Source organism: Moschus berezovskii, chromosome 24 (genome assembly GCF_049115385.1).
Source record: "Moschus berezovskii isolate FMDL1 chromosome 24, NW_MosBer_1.0, whole genome shotgun sequence".
Lineage (NCBI taxonomy): Eukaryota > Metazoa > Chordata > Mammalia > Artiodactyla > Moschidae > Moschus > Moschus berezovskii.
Window position 1 is genome coordinate 54,084,457 of NC_142483.1, and position 17,128 is coordinate 54,101,584.

At 42.4% G+C, this 17,128-nt stretch overlaps 1 protein-coding gene across 1 annotated transcript in view; it reads left to right on the forward strand.

Annotated features, from left to right (window-relative positions):
* The first annotated feature begins 1,108 nt into the window (after positions 1–1,108).
* SUSD5 (sushi domain containing 5) overlaps positions 1,109–17,128 on the forward strand; it is a 40,484-nt gene continuing 24,464 nt past the window's right edge. Inside the window, exons 1-2 of the mRNA XM_055414733.2 lie at positions 1,109–1,642; positions 10,048–10,225. Coding sequence (XP_055270708.2) covers positions 1,558–1,642; positions 10,048–10,225 — 263 coding nt within the window. The 5' untranslated portion in view covers positions 1,109–1,557. The remainder of the gene's footprint in view (positions 1,643–10,047; positions 10,226–17,128) is intronic.

Consider the following 17,128-nt stretch of genomic DNA (forward strand, 5'->3'; position numbering starts at 1 on the left):
CATTATTTTTGAAATAGTTGTTATTAAGGTATAAATAACATTCAACACAATGCACAGAGTTTAAGTGTACAGTTCAGTGACAAAGTATATACACGAGGGTGACCATCACCCCCATCATATAGAATGCTCTCATTTCTTCAGAAGCTCTGTATGTTCCCACCTCCTCAAAGTGACCACACCATTGTTTTCACCACAGATTAGTCTTGCCCCTTCGTGAACTTCATATAAAAATGGAATCATGCAGAGACTTGCCTGGTGGTCCCCTGTACAGTATGAACTCTTTTGCCAAATCCTCTTTCACTCATCATATTTTTGAGATTCATCCATGTGTCTGAGTGCATCAATATTTACTTCCTCTAACTGATGAAGGGTATTCTATTGCATAAACATGATGCAGTTTGTTTTTCTATTCAGTCAATGGATGACATGTGGGTTGCTCCCAGTTTTTAGTTATTGTGACTAAAGCTGCTATGAAATTTGGGTATAAATCTTTTTGTGGACATTCACTTTTTTTTTGGATATACACCCAGGAGTGGAATTCTTTGTATTTGGGGAGGTGTATTTTAACTTTATATGAAATAACCAAACAGTTCTCTAAAACAATTGTACCAATTAAACCTTTAGAGCATGCTATCTCTCCAAATCAGGCCAGGCCAAGACAGGCCTGAATAAAGACAAACTCGAAAATGTCATTCGGATTCCCTAGTAATATCCAATGGACTATTCTAAAAAAAACGGTTGTAGGCACAGTTCCTGAAGCAAGCAAAGCGCAGCTCCTCCCACAGGTGCCTCCTGTCCCCTCCCCAGCGTTCTCAGCGATCACCAGGCGTCAGAAGGTCCCCTCCAACCCAGACGTGTGAATTCTCACTCCTCAGCTTACCAGCTAGCTGTTAGAAGATGAACAGTTAAGTAAATTAATTTACACTTACACGTGAATGACTGTCAGGACTTTTAGGGGAAAAGGAGTCTCGCTAGTCCGTATATGTCACTCCTCTGAATGAGGTTGGCCAGTTAGTTTAAAAAAAAAAAAATTTCTTCCACTCCAGGAGGACTCCAGCTGCAAAGTCAAGAAGCAGAGGACAGAGTCAGGCATCCGATTTCCCCCGGTCCTCCTGGAGGGGCTAGGCCTCTCTGGACTGCGTCCCCCTTTCCCAGAGGGTCCCGGGGCAGGCGGGGATTCCCTGAAGCGGGTGCTGCGGTCTCCCGCCTCCTCAAGCCCGTCCCCTCCGTCCGGGAGGCGCGCTTGGAGCCCGCCGTCCGGCCGAGCGCAGCCTCCTTTGGCACCGAGACCTCCAGGTGCCCAGCGCGAAGGCGGGGCCGGGCTGCCGCCGCCTCCCCGGCGCCGCGGACGAGGCCCCCGGGAGTTCGGGCCCCCGCGCTGCGGCTCCGGCGTCCCCGGCCTCCCAGGCGCGCCGCGCTCCCCTGCCCCGCGCGCGGGGGGCTGAGCCGCGACGCGCGAACGGAGCGCAGCGCGGAGCCGAGGGGCGCGCGCCGGGCGGCGGGATCTCAGCGCGGTCGAGCCCGCGCTCCGGCTGCGGGCCCGCGGACGGCCGCACCATGGCTGCCGACGGACGCGGCGCCCGGCTCTGGGCGGCGGCACTGCTCCTCCTCGGCCTGCCGCGCCTCTCCACGCCGGCGGATGGTGAGTGTCCGTGGGGCGTCCACGAGGCGGCGGGCCCCGGGTGGCTCATAGGGTCTCGGCGGGGAAAGCGAAGCTCGCCTGGGCTGCCCCCTGGGACGAGCCCAGAGCGCGGCCAGCTGGGGCGAGAACGGGGCGAGCGGCCGTCCTGCCGCCCTGCGTCCCCTTGCCCGGCTCCTCGAGTCGCCGCGAGCCGAGACGCGCCCTGGAGTCCCTCAACCACCCCTTCCTGCGGGGCGCGCACCGGAGAAAGCCTGTGCTTTGATCTCACAGCCCTGCCGCTAGCTTTCCAAGATCTCCTTGAAAAGCCTGCAAAATGAAATCACGTCTAGGGTGCCTGGAACCTCCGCTGCAGAGATACGATTTCCCACGTCTATTAAATGTGCTCCTAATTGCAACGCAGGTGATTACAAGACTCCTCAGAGTTTTGACTTGGTCCAGGAAGAGCTGAAAGATGAGAGGAAATGAGCTAGGCGAAAGAGAGAGGAGAATATACTGGGGAGGGACGATGGCACGTGCAAAGGCCCTGTGAGTGGCAGGGGAAATGGGATAATGATAGAGTGGCTAGAGTGCAAAGTTCAGGGTGAGGCTCTCCTTCCACAAGAAGCTGGAGAAACAGGTAAGAACCAGATTATTGCAGATTTTTGAGAATTGACCCATCTTTTTGTTCGTTTGTTGAACCTGAATTCAGCTTTCAATACTTCTCTTAAATTAACAGAACCACAACCTTAGATCAGTTCAGTTTCAAAAAGCTAATTTAGCTGTCTTTTGATTTTGGAACAAAATCCCTATTGATTTGTGCAGAAGGATATGATGAAAAAGAAGCCAAGAGTTGTCACATCCATGAGGGGTTTCTAGTAAATCAAGCTTGGGACAAGTTAGGTTGACCAAAAAAACCCTTGGCTGATTCAGATGCTTTGTATATCTTAAAATGTCATCACTGTTTAGCAAATAATACTGGGTGAAAGGAGAAGATTTGACAAAAAAGAAGCACAGTGGTTAGGGAAAGGAGAAAGCCAGAGGAAAACCTCCAGGTATTATCTTAGAAGTTTTGTCCAAAGTGTCAAATTGTAGGACTCTTTGCTCATAATTAAGGTGAGTGTCTTATTTCTCCATATCCTCAGAAAGAGTGTGAGAGGAAAAAAACACTGTTAACTCTGAAAGCTTCTAGTGAACACTATTAATTTTTAATTAAGATAAAATTAATGTACAATTTACCATTTTTAAATGCACAATTCAAGTGTTTTTTAATATAGTCATTATGTTTTACAACCATCACTACTCTCTAATTTCTGAGTATTTTCATAACCCCAAAAGAAATCCTATCCCTATAAGCAGCCAATCCACTCTTAGTTCTTTTCTGTAGTAGTTTTTGGCCTGACATTGAGTCATGAAAAATTAAGCTGATTTTAAAGAATGCAACTAGAATAAACTGGAGCTGGTACTAACTTTTGAACAATGTATACTATTGTACCCATTTTATTTCCTTTTAAAGAAATATCCTGCAATCCATGAGACTTTGGTTTCACCCCATTATAACTGCTTAAGTGGAATGCCAGATGGATATGGAGCAATATGGCTTGATTTGGATCGTAGAAAATTTAAGACAGAAATACCATCAGACAAGGAGAGAGCACCAAGCATCGCTGTTGTTCAGTTGCTCAGGGTGTCCGACTCGCTGCCACCCCATGGACTGAAGCACACCAGGCTCCTCTGTCCTTCTCTATCCCCCTTTTCTTGTTAACACTTGCCAGAAATCCTCCGTTTCTCCCTTTTCTCCTTTCCTTCTCCCTTCTTCCCTGATGGCGAACTATAGGTACCTTTGCTTTCAAGAAACTCCATTTGCTGAGCTCCAACTTTCATAACAGGGCCATTGAAGAATGAGAATCTATTTATGAAAGGAATCTTTTCTTTACTAAATATGTGCTTAACTACCACCACTTTTCACACTTAGGGATTTGTGTTCTACAGTGATGGAAGGAGGAAGATGAAATGTGCAGGTAAAGTGATGTGTTAGGACATTTGAAGAGAGAATTTGGTGTTATGAAAAATTCCATAGCCCTATTAAAAAATAAGTCAAACTCAAATGACAAACATTTAGTTTTCCATTGGACTAATTAGATATGTATCTTATATATAGAAGAGACCTGCTACTGTAATTTTAAAATACTTTTGAAACTGAAAACATCTTCTCATTAACTGGATGCAAATTAACTGTGTTTGGGTAATGAATACAGGAAAAGATCATTAATTCAACAGATAATTTAAGTGTCTACCATATGCTACGTTACTGCCCTAGCTGTTGAGGATAGAATGGCAAGGAGAAAAAGGTCCTTGTTATCAGGGAGCTTAAAATCCAATAGGGGAGGGACTTCCCTGGTGGCTAAGACTCCACGCTCCCATTGCAGGGTCCCAGGTTCAATCCCTCGTCAGGAAACTAGATCCCATGTGGTGCAACTAAAGATCCCTCATGCTGCAGCTAAAAAAGATTCCACGTGCTGCAGCTAAGCCGTGGCCCAGCAAAAGAAAAAAAAAATCCAGTAGGGGGAGGAGACTCATTAAGCAAATAATTATGTGAACAAAATGTGAAATTGCAGTTCTAATAAGATTAAAGGACGGAAGTACTATGACAGCATGTATTAGGAGATTATTCATTTGGTGTAGGAGGATCTGAAAGATGAGCAAAAACTGACCAGGCAAAGCGGGGAAGAAAAGGGATCTGAATAGAAAATGATGTACAAAGAAACTGTGAGTCACAGAGAAAATGGGACTTGTGATAAGAAACAGAGTTCTGGAGTCCAGAGTCCAAGGTGGAAGTAGTTTGAGATGATGCTAGGAGAATTGACATGGGGCCAAGTTTGGTTTTAATCCCCAAACGGAAAGGAAACCATTGAATGGCTTCCAGTAGTAGAGTGACTGATCAGGTTTGCATTTTTAGAAGCTCATCCTGAGAGTGGGAAGAATGGATAGGACCAGGGCAAGACTGGATGTGGAGAGACCCTACAGGATGGTATTTCACGTGTCCAGGTGAGAGAGGCTGGAGGTGGAGAGAAGGCTGGGGTGAACAGAAGGGGTCTGGACTGAAGAGAAAAATGGGAGTCATCCACCTCAAGATGGTCTGTGAAATGATGTGTGTAAATGGAATCCTAGGGGAAGATTTTATAGCAAGATGACCTACTGTAGTTTCTCCACATACTCATTGAAGTATAAATACTGAACTGGTTCTAGTAGTTTTTTAGTGGATTCCTTAGGATTTTCTACATTCCAAGATTATGTTGTTTGCAGATATATTTTTCTCTTTTCCAATCTGGATGCTTTTTATTTCATTTTCTTGCCTAATTGCCTTGGAGAGAACTGCCAGTACAATGTTGAATAGACGTGGCAAGAGTGGATAATCCTTGTTGACAAGGATCGTAGCAGAAGGCATTCAGCCTTTCACCATCAAGTGTGATGTTAGCTATGGGATTTTTGTAGATGCTTTTATCAGGTTGAAGAAATTCCTCTTCATTCCTAGTTTGCTGAATGCTTTTATCGTGAAAAGGTATTGAATTTTGTCAAGTGCCTTTCTGCATCTATTGAGATGATCCTGTGGGTTTTGTCCTTTATTCTATTGATAAATTGTATGACATTAATTGATTTGGGGGTATAAGTCAATCTTGTATTTCTGGGATAGATCCCACTTAGTCACAGTGTATAATTCTTCTTTTTTTTTCTTTTTTAACTCTGCTGGACTTGCTTTGCTGGTATTCTTTTTGAGGATTTTTGTGTCTATATTTATGAGAGATAATGGCCTATAATTTTCTTTTCTTGTGTCTTTTGGCTGGTTTTGGCATTAGGGCAACGGGGGCCTCATAGAGAAAGTTGGGAGGTGTTGCTCTCTGCTGTTCTATTTTTTAGTTTTTATATTCTAACATTTTTTAAATTGAAGTAGAGTTAATTTACAATGTTGTGTTAGTTTCAGGTGTGGAGCAAAGTGATTCACTTTTTAATAGTCTTTTCCATCAGACGTTATTACTATGTGTTGACTATAGCTCCCTGTGTTATACCATCAGTCCTTGTTGTTAATCTGCTTTGTATATAGTAGTGCGTATATATTCATCCCAAACTCCTAATTTGTCTCCCCCCTCATCCTCTTTGGTAACCATAGAAGTTTGTTTTCTGTCTGTGAGTCGACTTTTGTTTTGTAAATAAGTTCATTTATATCATATTTTTAGATTCCACACTTAAGTGACATCATGTGATATTTGTCTTTCTCTGTCTGACTCACTTCACTTGGTATGACCAGCTCTAGATCCATCCACGTTGCTGCAAATGGCATTATTTCATTCTTTTTTTACAGCTGAGTAATATTAATATTTTCCATCCTTTTGGTCATTTTACTACATTTTGGATGATGTCTTCTGATTTCTTTTTCAAGGATAAGTTCTTTGTTCAAATGTGTCTGATATGCAGTCGAAAACTTATTACATTTTAAATTTATCACTTTTTATAAACATTTCTAGATTTCCTGTTTTGTTCTTTCTTCAAGTCAGCAACTTTTTATAGCTTCCCATTCTTTGCGGGTATTTTCAGATTTGTCATTTCTCTAAATACAGTCGTCATCGTTGTTTTACACCCTGGGCCTGTTAAGGCCAATGTTGGACTTACTTTGAGGTCAGCGTCTGTAATGTGTCGCATCTGCTGCTTCTCACTCATAGTGCCTTGTTTCCTTGTACACTTTGATGTGTTTTACTCTGCTGGTCACTGCCTTTGAAAAAGTGTTTGCATGGGATTTCCTGAGGCATAAGATAAAGGTTTAGGGTTTTTTTCCCCTCCAGAGAGGAGTTGCATTTGTTCCTATGAAGTGTCTGGATAAATGTTAGTCTCAGGCCACTTTAGGCTACATCCATGTCTTGAAGTATTTTAGACATCCGTCTTTTGTTAGGACTACCGTTCTCAATGAAGATTAGTATTTGGGTTCCTAGAACCGAGCTGACCCGCTCCAGCAGTCTTCAGAATGAGAGGAGGGGATACAGTTTACCCTTGCCTACTCCTTCATCTTGAGAGTCTAACGTTTCAGACTCTCAGATTCATGTGTGCCTGTAGCAGTTTGGAGCAGGGAAGACAGGTCTCTCAGTCTTCTTACATCATGGGAAACCTTGGCTTTCACTTTTATCTCTGGGGTTTTTTTCCAGACACACAAATGCTGTTAATACAAAAGTGTCTTGAGGGTGCATGCTTGCTTCTTCAGGTAGGACTACCAAGGATTAATATAGTTATTCAGGTCGTTTTCTGCACATTGGCACCATGTCTGAGGGAACTCCAGTCACCTACACGTATGTTTATTGTGAGAAGTTTTTGCATTTCTTTTATTATAGCTTTTGGTTCCAAAGCTGGGAAGATTACTGTGTTTGTGGTAACAATTTTGCAGTAGATGACAGTTAAGTTTCTTATTTGATTAAAATCAATATTTTATGTTAATTTTGCTGATGGAAGTGAAATGTGACATTTTAGGTGGGCTTTTTCTCCCCTGCCTTTACCTTAAATTTGATAGGGTCCCTACTTGGTCCCTTCAAGAGGTTGCTGGGGACCCCAGCACTCCCTCCTGCACCATGGTTTTCTTCCCTACAGCTGTCCTTTGCTTTTAGACTCAGCTTTCACCTCTCCCTGAGTTCATGTCCTATTCTACCCATCTCTCCTATGTTTCTTGAGGCTTCTTGTGCATAGATTGATGTAGTGCAGGCAGCCAGGGTGCAAGAGACGAGCCCACTGCGCTCTTGTCCGGTGGGGAGAAATGCAGCACACACAAGCACACTCATCGTGGGAAGTGACGATGTCCTGAGACAGGAGGGAAGCAACCTGCTTGGGTGTGAGGTCACACTCCAGGGCAGGGCAGCAGAGGAAGGCAGAGCTGAGGCTGAATCAGGGCCTTGGACACCAAGTGACCCCACCCAGGGGAAGCTAGGACACTGAGCCTTAGCATACGGTGTTTGTAAAATGCCTTTTTGTTCATTTTTATTCAGTATTTTGATTTTTATACAATTTTGAAGGTTACTTTCCATTTACAGGTGAGTGATCACACCATCATGGTTATCTGGGTAGTGAAGATCTTTTTTGTACAGTTCTTCTGTGTATTCTTGCCACCTCTTCTTAATCTCTTCTGCTTCTGTTAGGTCCACACCATTTCTGTCCTTTATTGAGCCCATCTTTGCATGAAATGTTCCCTTGCTATCTCTGATTTCCTTGAGAGATCTTTAGTCTTTCCCCTTCTATAGTTTTGCTCTATTTCTCTGCACTGATCACTGAGGAAGGCTTTCTTACCTCTCTTTGCTATTCTTTGGAACTCTGCATTCAGATGGGTATATCTTTCCTTTTCTTCTTGCCTTTAGCTTCTCTTCTTTTCTCTATTTGTAAGACCTCCTCAGACAACCATTTTGCCTTTTTGCATTTCTTTTTCTTCTTCTTGGGGATGGTCTTGATCACTGCCTCCTATACAATGTCATGAACCTCCGTCCATAGTTCTTCAAGCAGTCTATCAGATCTAATCCCTTGAATCTGTCACTTCCACTGTATAATCATAAGGGATTTAATTAAGGTCATAGCTTAATGATCCAATGATTTCCCCTACTTTCTTCAATTTAAGTCTGAAGTTTGCAATAAGGAGTTCCTGATCTGAGCCACAGTCAGCTCCTGGTCTTGTTTTTGCTGACTGTATAGAGCTTCTCCATCTTTGGCTGCAAAGAATACAATCAGTCTGATTTTGGTACTGACCATCTGGTGATGTCCTTGTGTATAGTCATCTCTCGTGTTGTTAGAAGAAGGTTTTTGCTTTGACAAGGAACAACAGACTGATTCCAAATTGGGAAAGGAGAATGTCAAGGCTGTATATTGTCACCCTGCTTATTTCACTTATATGCAGAGTACATCATGCGAAATGCTGTTCTGGGTGAAGCACAAGCTGGAATCACGATTGCAGGCAGAAATATCAATAACCTCAGATACGCAGAAGACACTATCGTTATGGCAGAAAGTGAGGAGGAACTAAAGAGCCTCTTGATGAAAGTGAAAGAGGAAAGTGAAAAAGTTGGCTTAAAACTCAACATTCAAACAATTAAGATCATGACATCTGGTCCCATCACTTCATGGCAAATAGATGGGGAAACAATGGAAACAGTGAGAGACTTTATTTTCTTGGGCTCCAAAATCACTGAAGATGGTGACTGCAGCCATGAAATTAAAAGACGCTTGCTTCTTGGAAGAAACACTATGACCAACCTAGACAGCATGTTAAAAAGCAGGGATGTTACTATGCTGACAAAGATCCTCCTAGTCAAAGCTATGGTTTTCCCAGTAGTCACATATGGATATGAGAGTTGGACTATAAAGACAAATGAGCACTGAAGAATTGATGCTTTTGAACTGTGGTGTTTCAGAAGACTCTTGAGAGTCCCTTGGACTGCAAGGAGATTCAACCAGTCCATCCTAAAGGAGATCAGTCCTGAATATTCATTGGAAGGACTGACGCTAGAGCTGAAACTCCAATCCTTTGGCCACCTGATGTGAAGAACGACTCACTGGAAAAGACCCTGATGCTGGGCAATATTGAAGGCAGGAGGAGAAGGGGACAACAGAGGATGAGACGGTTGAGTGGCGTCACTGACTGTGTGGGCGTGAGTTTGAGCAAGCTCCGGGACTTGGTGATGAACCTGGAGGCCTGGCGTGCTGCAGTCCCTGGTCTTGCGTTTACAAATATTGCAAAACACTGGCTATGCTCCCTGTGTTGTGCAGCACATCCTTGAGCCTGTCTGTCACTCATAGTTGGTTCCTCCCCCACCCCCGCATTTCCCCTCCCCTTTCATTCCCCCTACTGCTCTGTTCTCTGTATCTTTGAGTCTGCTTCTTTGTTGTCATATTCACCAGTTTGTTGTATTTTTTTGATTCCACATTTAAGTGATATTGTACAGTGATACTGTCTTTGTCTGACATATTTCCCTTAGCATAATGCTCTTGAAGTCCCCCATGTTGCTGCAAATGGCAAAATTTCCTTCTTTTTTATGGATGAAGACTATTCCATTGTGTGTATCTCCCTATCCATTCATCTACTGACATACAGTTAGGATGTTTCCTTGTCTTGGCAAGGAAATTGCCAAGCAATGTAAATAATGCCGCTAAGCATCTTTTTAAATGGAAGATTTGAAGGACTTATCCAGATAAACATGCTAGAGCAGATAGTTAATTTAAGAGTAAAAAATTGTAATTGTCATCACTTGGTCCCAGGGATGAGTACATTGTGGTAGCTGCTGTGCTTCAGTCTTTAAGCAAGTGGGAGAGACTACAGTCCTGACAGGTGTTTGCCTGGGGGGTGTCTGCTGAGGTTAAATTCTCTTGGATCCTGGAATCAGCCTGTGTCCATGCTTGTCCTCACACAGGGAAGCTCTTCGTGCTGGAGTCTCAGAACGGCTCTCAGGGCCTGGCACTGGAGGCCGCGCAGCTTTCCTGCAGGAGCAGAGGTGCTCACCTGGTGTCTGCAGATGAGCTGCGGCGGGTGGTCCAGGACTGCGCCTTAGCCGTGTGCACCACGGGCTGGCTGGCGGACGGCACCCTAGGGTAAGTCAGGCCAGCTGGGGGCACTCTCCTTCCAACTCATCCCACTACCCCATCAGGGCTGATTTGGTGGCTCAGTAATTGTTCTGTTGAGGCACCAGGATAGACAGTGTGCAGTGGGCTGTGGCTTACAGTATATTCTTTGTTTTGAGTTCTCATATAAAAACATATCTCTGGAGTTCTGTTGCAGTCTTTTCCCCCTTGCTTTGTTATTTTGAATTGCCTTTTAATTACAAAAATAATACATGCTCATAAAAACTTCAGATAATTCATATACATAAAACACAAAGGGAGTTTCTCTCTTCTTCCCTACCTCAGAGTTAATGACCCTTAACTGTTTGACATATGTTTTTATCTCTTTTTCTCTATGGATGTTCATCTGCATCCATGAGAAAAGAGGAACATGGCATGGAGGTTTTAAAATATAATTACAAATTCTTTCACATTACTGCCATTGAGAAGTGGGGTCAGTGTCCTTTCCCTTTGTATTTTGTTTGTTTTTATATCACTCCTTATTTTTTTGGCCTCACTGTGTGACCTGCGGGATCTTTATTCCCTACGCAGGGATCAAACTCTTGCCTCCTGCAGCAGAAGCACAGGGTCTTAACCACTAGACTCCCGGTGTCCTCTACCTTTGAATGAGGGACAGCACAGAATTGCCTCGACCAGTAGAACACAGCGGGAGTGATAGTCTGAGGCTAGGTCAGAAAAAGCCACTCTCAGATTTCTGGGGACACTTACTTTTGAGATGCTACCACTGAGAAGTCCCAGGAAGCCCGGGCCACATGGAAATGCCCTGCGTATGTATTCTCACCAATAGCCCCAACTGATTTCCCAACCACTAGTGAGCATTAACTGCCTCCCGGTGATTCCAACCCCCAGCTATTGAGTGAGCCGGCCCAGCCTTAGAAGAGTCTCCCCAGCTCAGCCATCGACATTGTATAGCAGAGACAAGCCTTTCCCATCGTGCCCTATCTGAATTCCTGACCCTTGGAATCGTTGTGGAGAAATAACTCTGTGGCTGGCTAGGAGAAAACATCCCATTCGAGCTGCTAACTGCTCTGTTTATTAGTCATAAACAGAGAGGGCAGGAGCCATTCCACTTTTTCCTTCATGCCACAGGAATGTGAGGGAACAAATGGGCTCCAAGAACTACTTGACCCTGAAGATGTCTGGCTGGGAAATAGCCATAGAAAACATACACAACCATGCTGATTCACATCCCCAAAGGTGAAGCAGCAATTGAACAAAGAGAACAAATGAAACTACTTCCAAAACTTTTCAGTGAGTCTGGAGTAGTTGTGACTCTCTCTGCCTTGTATTTTACTTCCAAGGTTCTAAATCAACAAAATATGACCAGTGATAATACATGTTTCCCAAGTAGTTAAGTATGGATACTTTTAATGACTCTGTTACTATCATTAAATCAGATAATCAAGGTATTCAGAGATTCTAAAGAGCCAGCTTGGAGCCAGGCTTAGGTCTCCTAGGCATTACAAATAGAAACGAAGTCATTGGAAAACTTTATCTTCTCTGGGTTTGCTGTAACGTGTTAAAACATATTACATAGTGGATCTCTACCTTGCTTAGATGGTATTTCTTTATACAGTAAACATGCTTATTTGAAATATTTACTAAATGACATATTAAAATAGCTTTCCATGTGAATATTTCTGGAACCATGAAGTATCTAACAATTAGTAGTACATTTCACAGTGGGTCCATCTCCCCTCCCCACCAAAAACTATTGAATGCACAGTGCAAGGACTTCCCTGGAGGTCCAATGGCTAGGATTCCACACTCGTAATGTGGGGCCCTCAGGTTTGAACCCTGGTCAAAGAACTAGATCCCAGATGCTGCAACTAATAAAAAATCCTGCATGCCACAATGAAGATCAAAGATCTCATATGTCACAATTAAGACTCGGTGCAGCCAAATAAAATAAATAAATATTTTTAAAAAACTTCTCTAGAGGAAAATAATATTATCCTAGACAATTTATTTCTACAAACTATGTTAGCAAATAAAAGACTTGTCACATAGTATAAAATAACCAGTCACATGGGGAAGCACCAGTCACATGGGGTCAGTTTTCATTCCAATCCCAAAGAAAGGCAATGCCAAAGAATGCTCAAACTCCTGCACAATTGCACTCATCTCACACGCTAGCAAAGTAATGCTCAAAACTCTCCAAGCCAGGCTTCAACAGTACGTGAACTGTGAACTTTCAGATGTACAAGTTGGATTTAGAAATGGCAGAAGAACCAGAGAACAAATTGCCAGTATCTGTTGAATCATAGAAAAAGCAAGAGAATTCCAGAAAAACATCTACTTCTGCTTTCCTGACCATGCCAAAGCCTTTGACTGTGTGGATCACAACAAACTGTGAAAAATTCTTCAAGAGATAGGAATACCAGACCACCTGATCTACCTCCTGAGAAATCTGTGTGCAGGTCAAGAAGCAACAGTTAGAACTGGACATGGAACAACAGACTGGTTCCAAATTGGGAAAGGAGAACGTCAAGGCTGTATATTGTCACCCTGCTTATTTCACTTATATGCAGAGTACATCATGCGAAATGCTGGGCTGGAAGAAGCACAAGCTGGAATCAAGACTGCCGGGAGAAATATCAATAACCTCAGATATGCGGATGACACCACCCTTATGACAGAAATCGAAGAACTAAAGAGCCTTTTGATGAAAGTGAAAGAGGAGAGTGAAAATGTTGGCTTAAAGCTCAACATTCAGAAAACTAAGATCATGGCGTCTGGTCCCATCACTTCCTGGCAAATAGATGAGCAAACAGTGGAAACAGTGACAAACTTCATTTTGGGGGGCTCAAAAATCACCGCAGATGGCAACTGCAGCTATGAAATTAAAAGACACTTGCTGCTTGGAAGAAATGCTATGACCAACCTAGACAACATATTAAAAAGCAGAGACTACTTTGCTGACAAAGGTCCATCTAGTCAAAGCTACGGTTTTTCCAGTAGTCATGTATGGGCTGTAAAGAAAACTGAGTATCAAAGAACTGATGCTTTTGAACTGTGGTGTTGGAGAAGACTCTTGAGAGTCCCTTTGACAGCAAGGAGATCCAACCAGTCAATCGTAAAGGAAATCAGTCATTGGAAGGACTGATGCTGAAGCTGAAACTCCAATACTTTGGCCACCTGATGTGAAGAACTGACTCATTTGAAGACCCTGATGCTGGGAAAGGTTGAAGGCAGGAGGAGAAGGGGATGACAGAGGATGAGATGGTTGCATGGCATCATTGAGTCAATGGACTTGAGTTTGAGTAAACTCCAGGAGTTGGTGATGGACAGGGAAGCCTGGCGTGCTGCAGTCCATGGGGTCACAAAGAGCTGGATACGACTGAGTGACTGAACTGAACTGGGGAGACAAGGCAACAATAATAAAAATAGCCAATAGAAATTCTAGATGTTAACAATGGTAGATGCAGACTTTAAAATAACTCTTTAAAATGTTCAAAATACAAAAGACAAAAAGGAGAATTTTGGCAGAAGACTGAAAACTTTGAAAAATAACCAAATAAAAACTCTAGAAATGAAAAATACAATAGCTGAAATTTAGAACTTAATGGCTAAATCTAACAGCTGATTTTAAGAGTCAAAGAGAAAATTAATGAACTAGAAGATATTTTAGAAGAAAATGTCCAGAATAAAGAACAGAAGAAAAGGGATGAAAATATAGAAGAAAGAGTACAAAGCAAAGAAGATGCATGTAATTGGAATTCCAAAAGGAGAAGAGAAATAAGATGAAGCAAAATTAATATGAGATTTAGCCACAACTGTGGAAAAATACTCACACACAGATTTAAGAAGCCCTGTGAAGCCCAATCAGGATAAATAAGAGTTTCACAACTTGGAACAAAATAGTAAAACTGGTAAGAATCAAATATGAAGAAAAACTGTTAAAAGTAATAAGGAAAAGAAAGAGTACCTTCAAAGGAGCAACGATAAAGTGACAGTGAAAGCCCAAAGACCACTGAATAATGCCTTCAAAGTGCTGAAAGAAAATACTACCAAACTAGAACCCACTCCAGTGTTCTTGCCTGGGAAATCCCAGGGATGGGGAGCTTGGTGGGCTACCGTCTATGGGGTCACACAGAGTCGGACATGACTGAAGTGACTTAGCAGCAGCAGAAATCAATACCCAGTGAAAATATCTTCAGAGAATAAAGGTAAAATAAAGAATTTTCAGATAGACAAAAGGAGAGAGAACTCATTACATATGATCCGCACTAAATGAAACCCTGAAGCACGTTCTTCTGGCAGGAGGAAAATAAATGCAGGTGGACACCTGGAGACGGAAGAAAGAATTGAGTGGTATAAGTAAATATAGGGGTGAACTGAAATATATAGATGGTCCCTGACTTATGGTGGTTCAGCTTACAACTTTTTAACTTTATGACGGTAGGAAAGCATTATGCTTTCAATAGAAATGGTCTTCAAGTTGTGAATTTTGATCTCTTTCTAGGCTAGTGAGATACTATGTGATACTTTTTTGTGACGCGGGACAGTGGCAGTAAGCTGCACCTCCCAGTCAGCTACTGATACACTTATAGCCATTCCGTGGTGAGACGACCATTCAGCTTTTTCACTTTCAGCATAGCATTCAATAAATTACATGAAACATTCAATGCTTTATTGTAAAATAGACTGTTAGATGATCTTACCCAACTGTAGGTTAATATAAATGTTTAGAGCATGTTTAAGGTAGCCAAGGCTAAGCTCTGATGTTCAGTAGGCTATGTGTATTATATGCATTTTTGACTTAGCATATTTTCAACTTATTACAAGTTTTGGGGTATATAACCCCATTGTAAGTTGAGGAAGATCTATGGTTATATAAAGCAATAACAGTAATACTGAACACTAAAAACTGTGAAGAAAGCTGATCGCCAAAGAATTGATGCTTTTGAACTGTGGTGCTGGAGAAGACTCTTGAGAGTCCCTTGTACCGCAAGGAGATCCAACCAGTCCATTCTAAGGGAGATCGATCCTGGGTGTTCATTGGAAGGACTGATGCTGAAGCTGAAACTGCAAAACTTTGGCCACCTCATGCGACGAGTTGACTCACTGGAAAAGACTCTGATGCTGGAAAAGGTTGGGGGCGGGAGGAGAAGGGGACGACCAAGAATGAGATGGCTGGATGGCATCGCCGACTCTGTGGACATGAGTTTGAGTGAACTCCGGGAGTTGGTGATGGACAGGGAGGCCTGGCATGCTGTGATTCATGGGGTCGCGGAGAGTCGGACACGACTGAGCTACTGAACTGAACTGAAAACACTAAAAAATGGCAGATAAGTCAGGAAGTGTTTGAAGTATGTTAATACATAGTATTTTAAGTTGTGTTGTTGGGAAAGAGGGTAAAAGAAACATTAAATTTTAGTAAATCAAAGAAGCATGTTATAACCTCTGGAGTAACCACTGAAAGAATTGTAAAAGGACATGTAACTTCCAAACCAATACAGAAGAAGAAGAGATTGCTGAAAAGGAATTCAAACAATCAAAATCTGGAAAAGAAAAGAGAGGAAGAAAGAATGGGCAGGACTAATAGAAATATGGCAGATTTAAATTCAAAGAGATATGTGATTAAATTAAGCAGATGTGATGCTCTGATTAGAAAACAAGGGCCATCACCTCCTAACCTGTTGGTGGGAATGTAAATTAGTACAGCCACTCTGGAGAACAGTGTGGAGGTTCCTTTAAAAAAAGTAAAAACAGAGCTGCCATATGATCACTAGATCAATCCCACTTCTGGGCATATATCCTGAGAAAACCATAATTTGAAAATCACAATACGCCCCAGGGTTCAGTGCAACACTGTTCACAAGAGTCAGGACATGAATGCAATTTAAATGTCCATCAACAGAGGAATGGGTAAAGTGGTGCATATAGGCAATGGAATACTCCTCAGTCATAAAGAAGAAATAGTACCTTTGGCAGCAATATGGGTGGATCTAGAGATGATCATGCTAAGTAAGTCCAACAGAGGAAGACAAATATCATATGATATCACTCATACGTGGAGTCTATTTTTAAAAAAGATACAGGACTTCCTTGGTGGTCCAGTGGTTAAGAATCTGCCTTCCAATGCAGGAGACATGGGTTCAATTCCTGGTCCAGGAAGATTCCACAGGCTGCAGGGCCACTAAGCCTGTGTGCCACAACTACTGAGCCCACGTGCCGCAACCACTGATTCCATGCTCTCCAGAGCCTGTGCTCCACAAGAGAAGCCACTGCAATTAGAAGCCCATACAGAGAGTAGCCCCCACTCTCCACAACTAGAGAAAGCCTGCATGCAGCAACAAAGACCAAGTGCAGCCAAAAATAAATAAACGTTTTTAAAAGATACGAATGAACTTATTTCCAAAACATAAACAGACTCAGCTGCAGCTCTTGCCTTCCTTTCTACCTCCATCACCCATTCATCCACCTCTGTGCCCAGAGCTACTGACCAGGTTTCTGATACCTGAGGCTAATTTGTATTTCATATAAATGGAGTCATACAGCGTATGCTCTTTTTCTGACCCCTTTCATTCAAAAATTATTTTGATATTCATCTATATTTTATGTTATTAATGGTTCATTGTTTTTTACTGTTGAATAATATTTGATTGCGTCAAGTCTGCTGCAATTTATTTATCCATACACTTCCTGATAGGCATTTGGGTTGTTTCCATTTTTGCTCTGTAACAAATAAACCTGTTGTGAACATTTATGTACAAGTTTTTTCTATGAACATGTTTTCACTTATGTTGGGAAGTACATAGATGTGCTGTGTCTACATCATATGGCACAAATGAAAAAATAAAAAGAAGACAAGAACCATCAGTTGGATTTAAAAAAATTCTATTTGTTGATTTAAGTGAGACCCCCCTA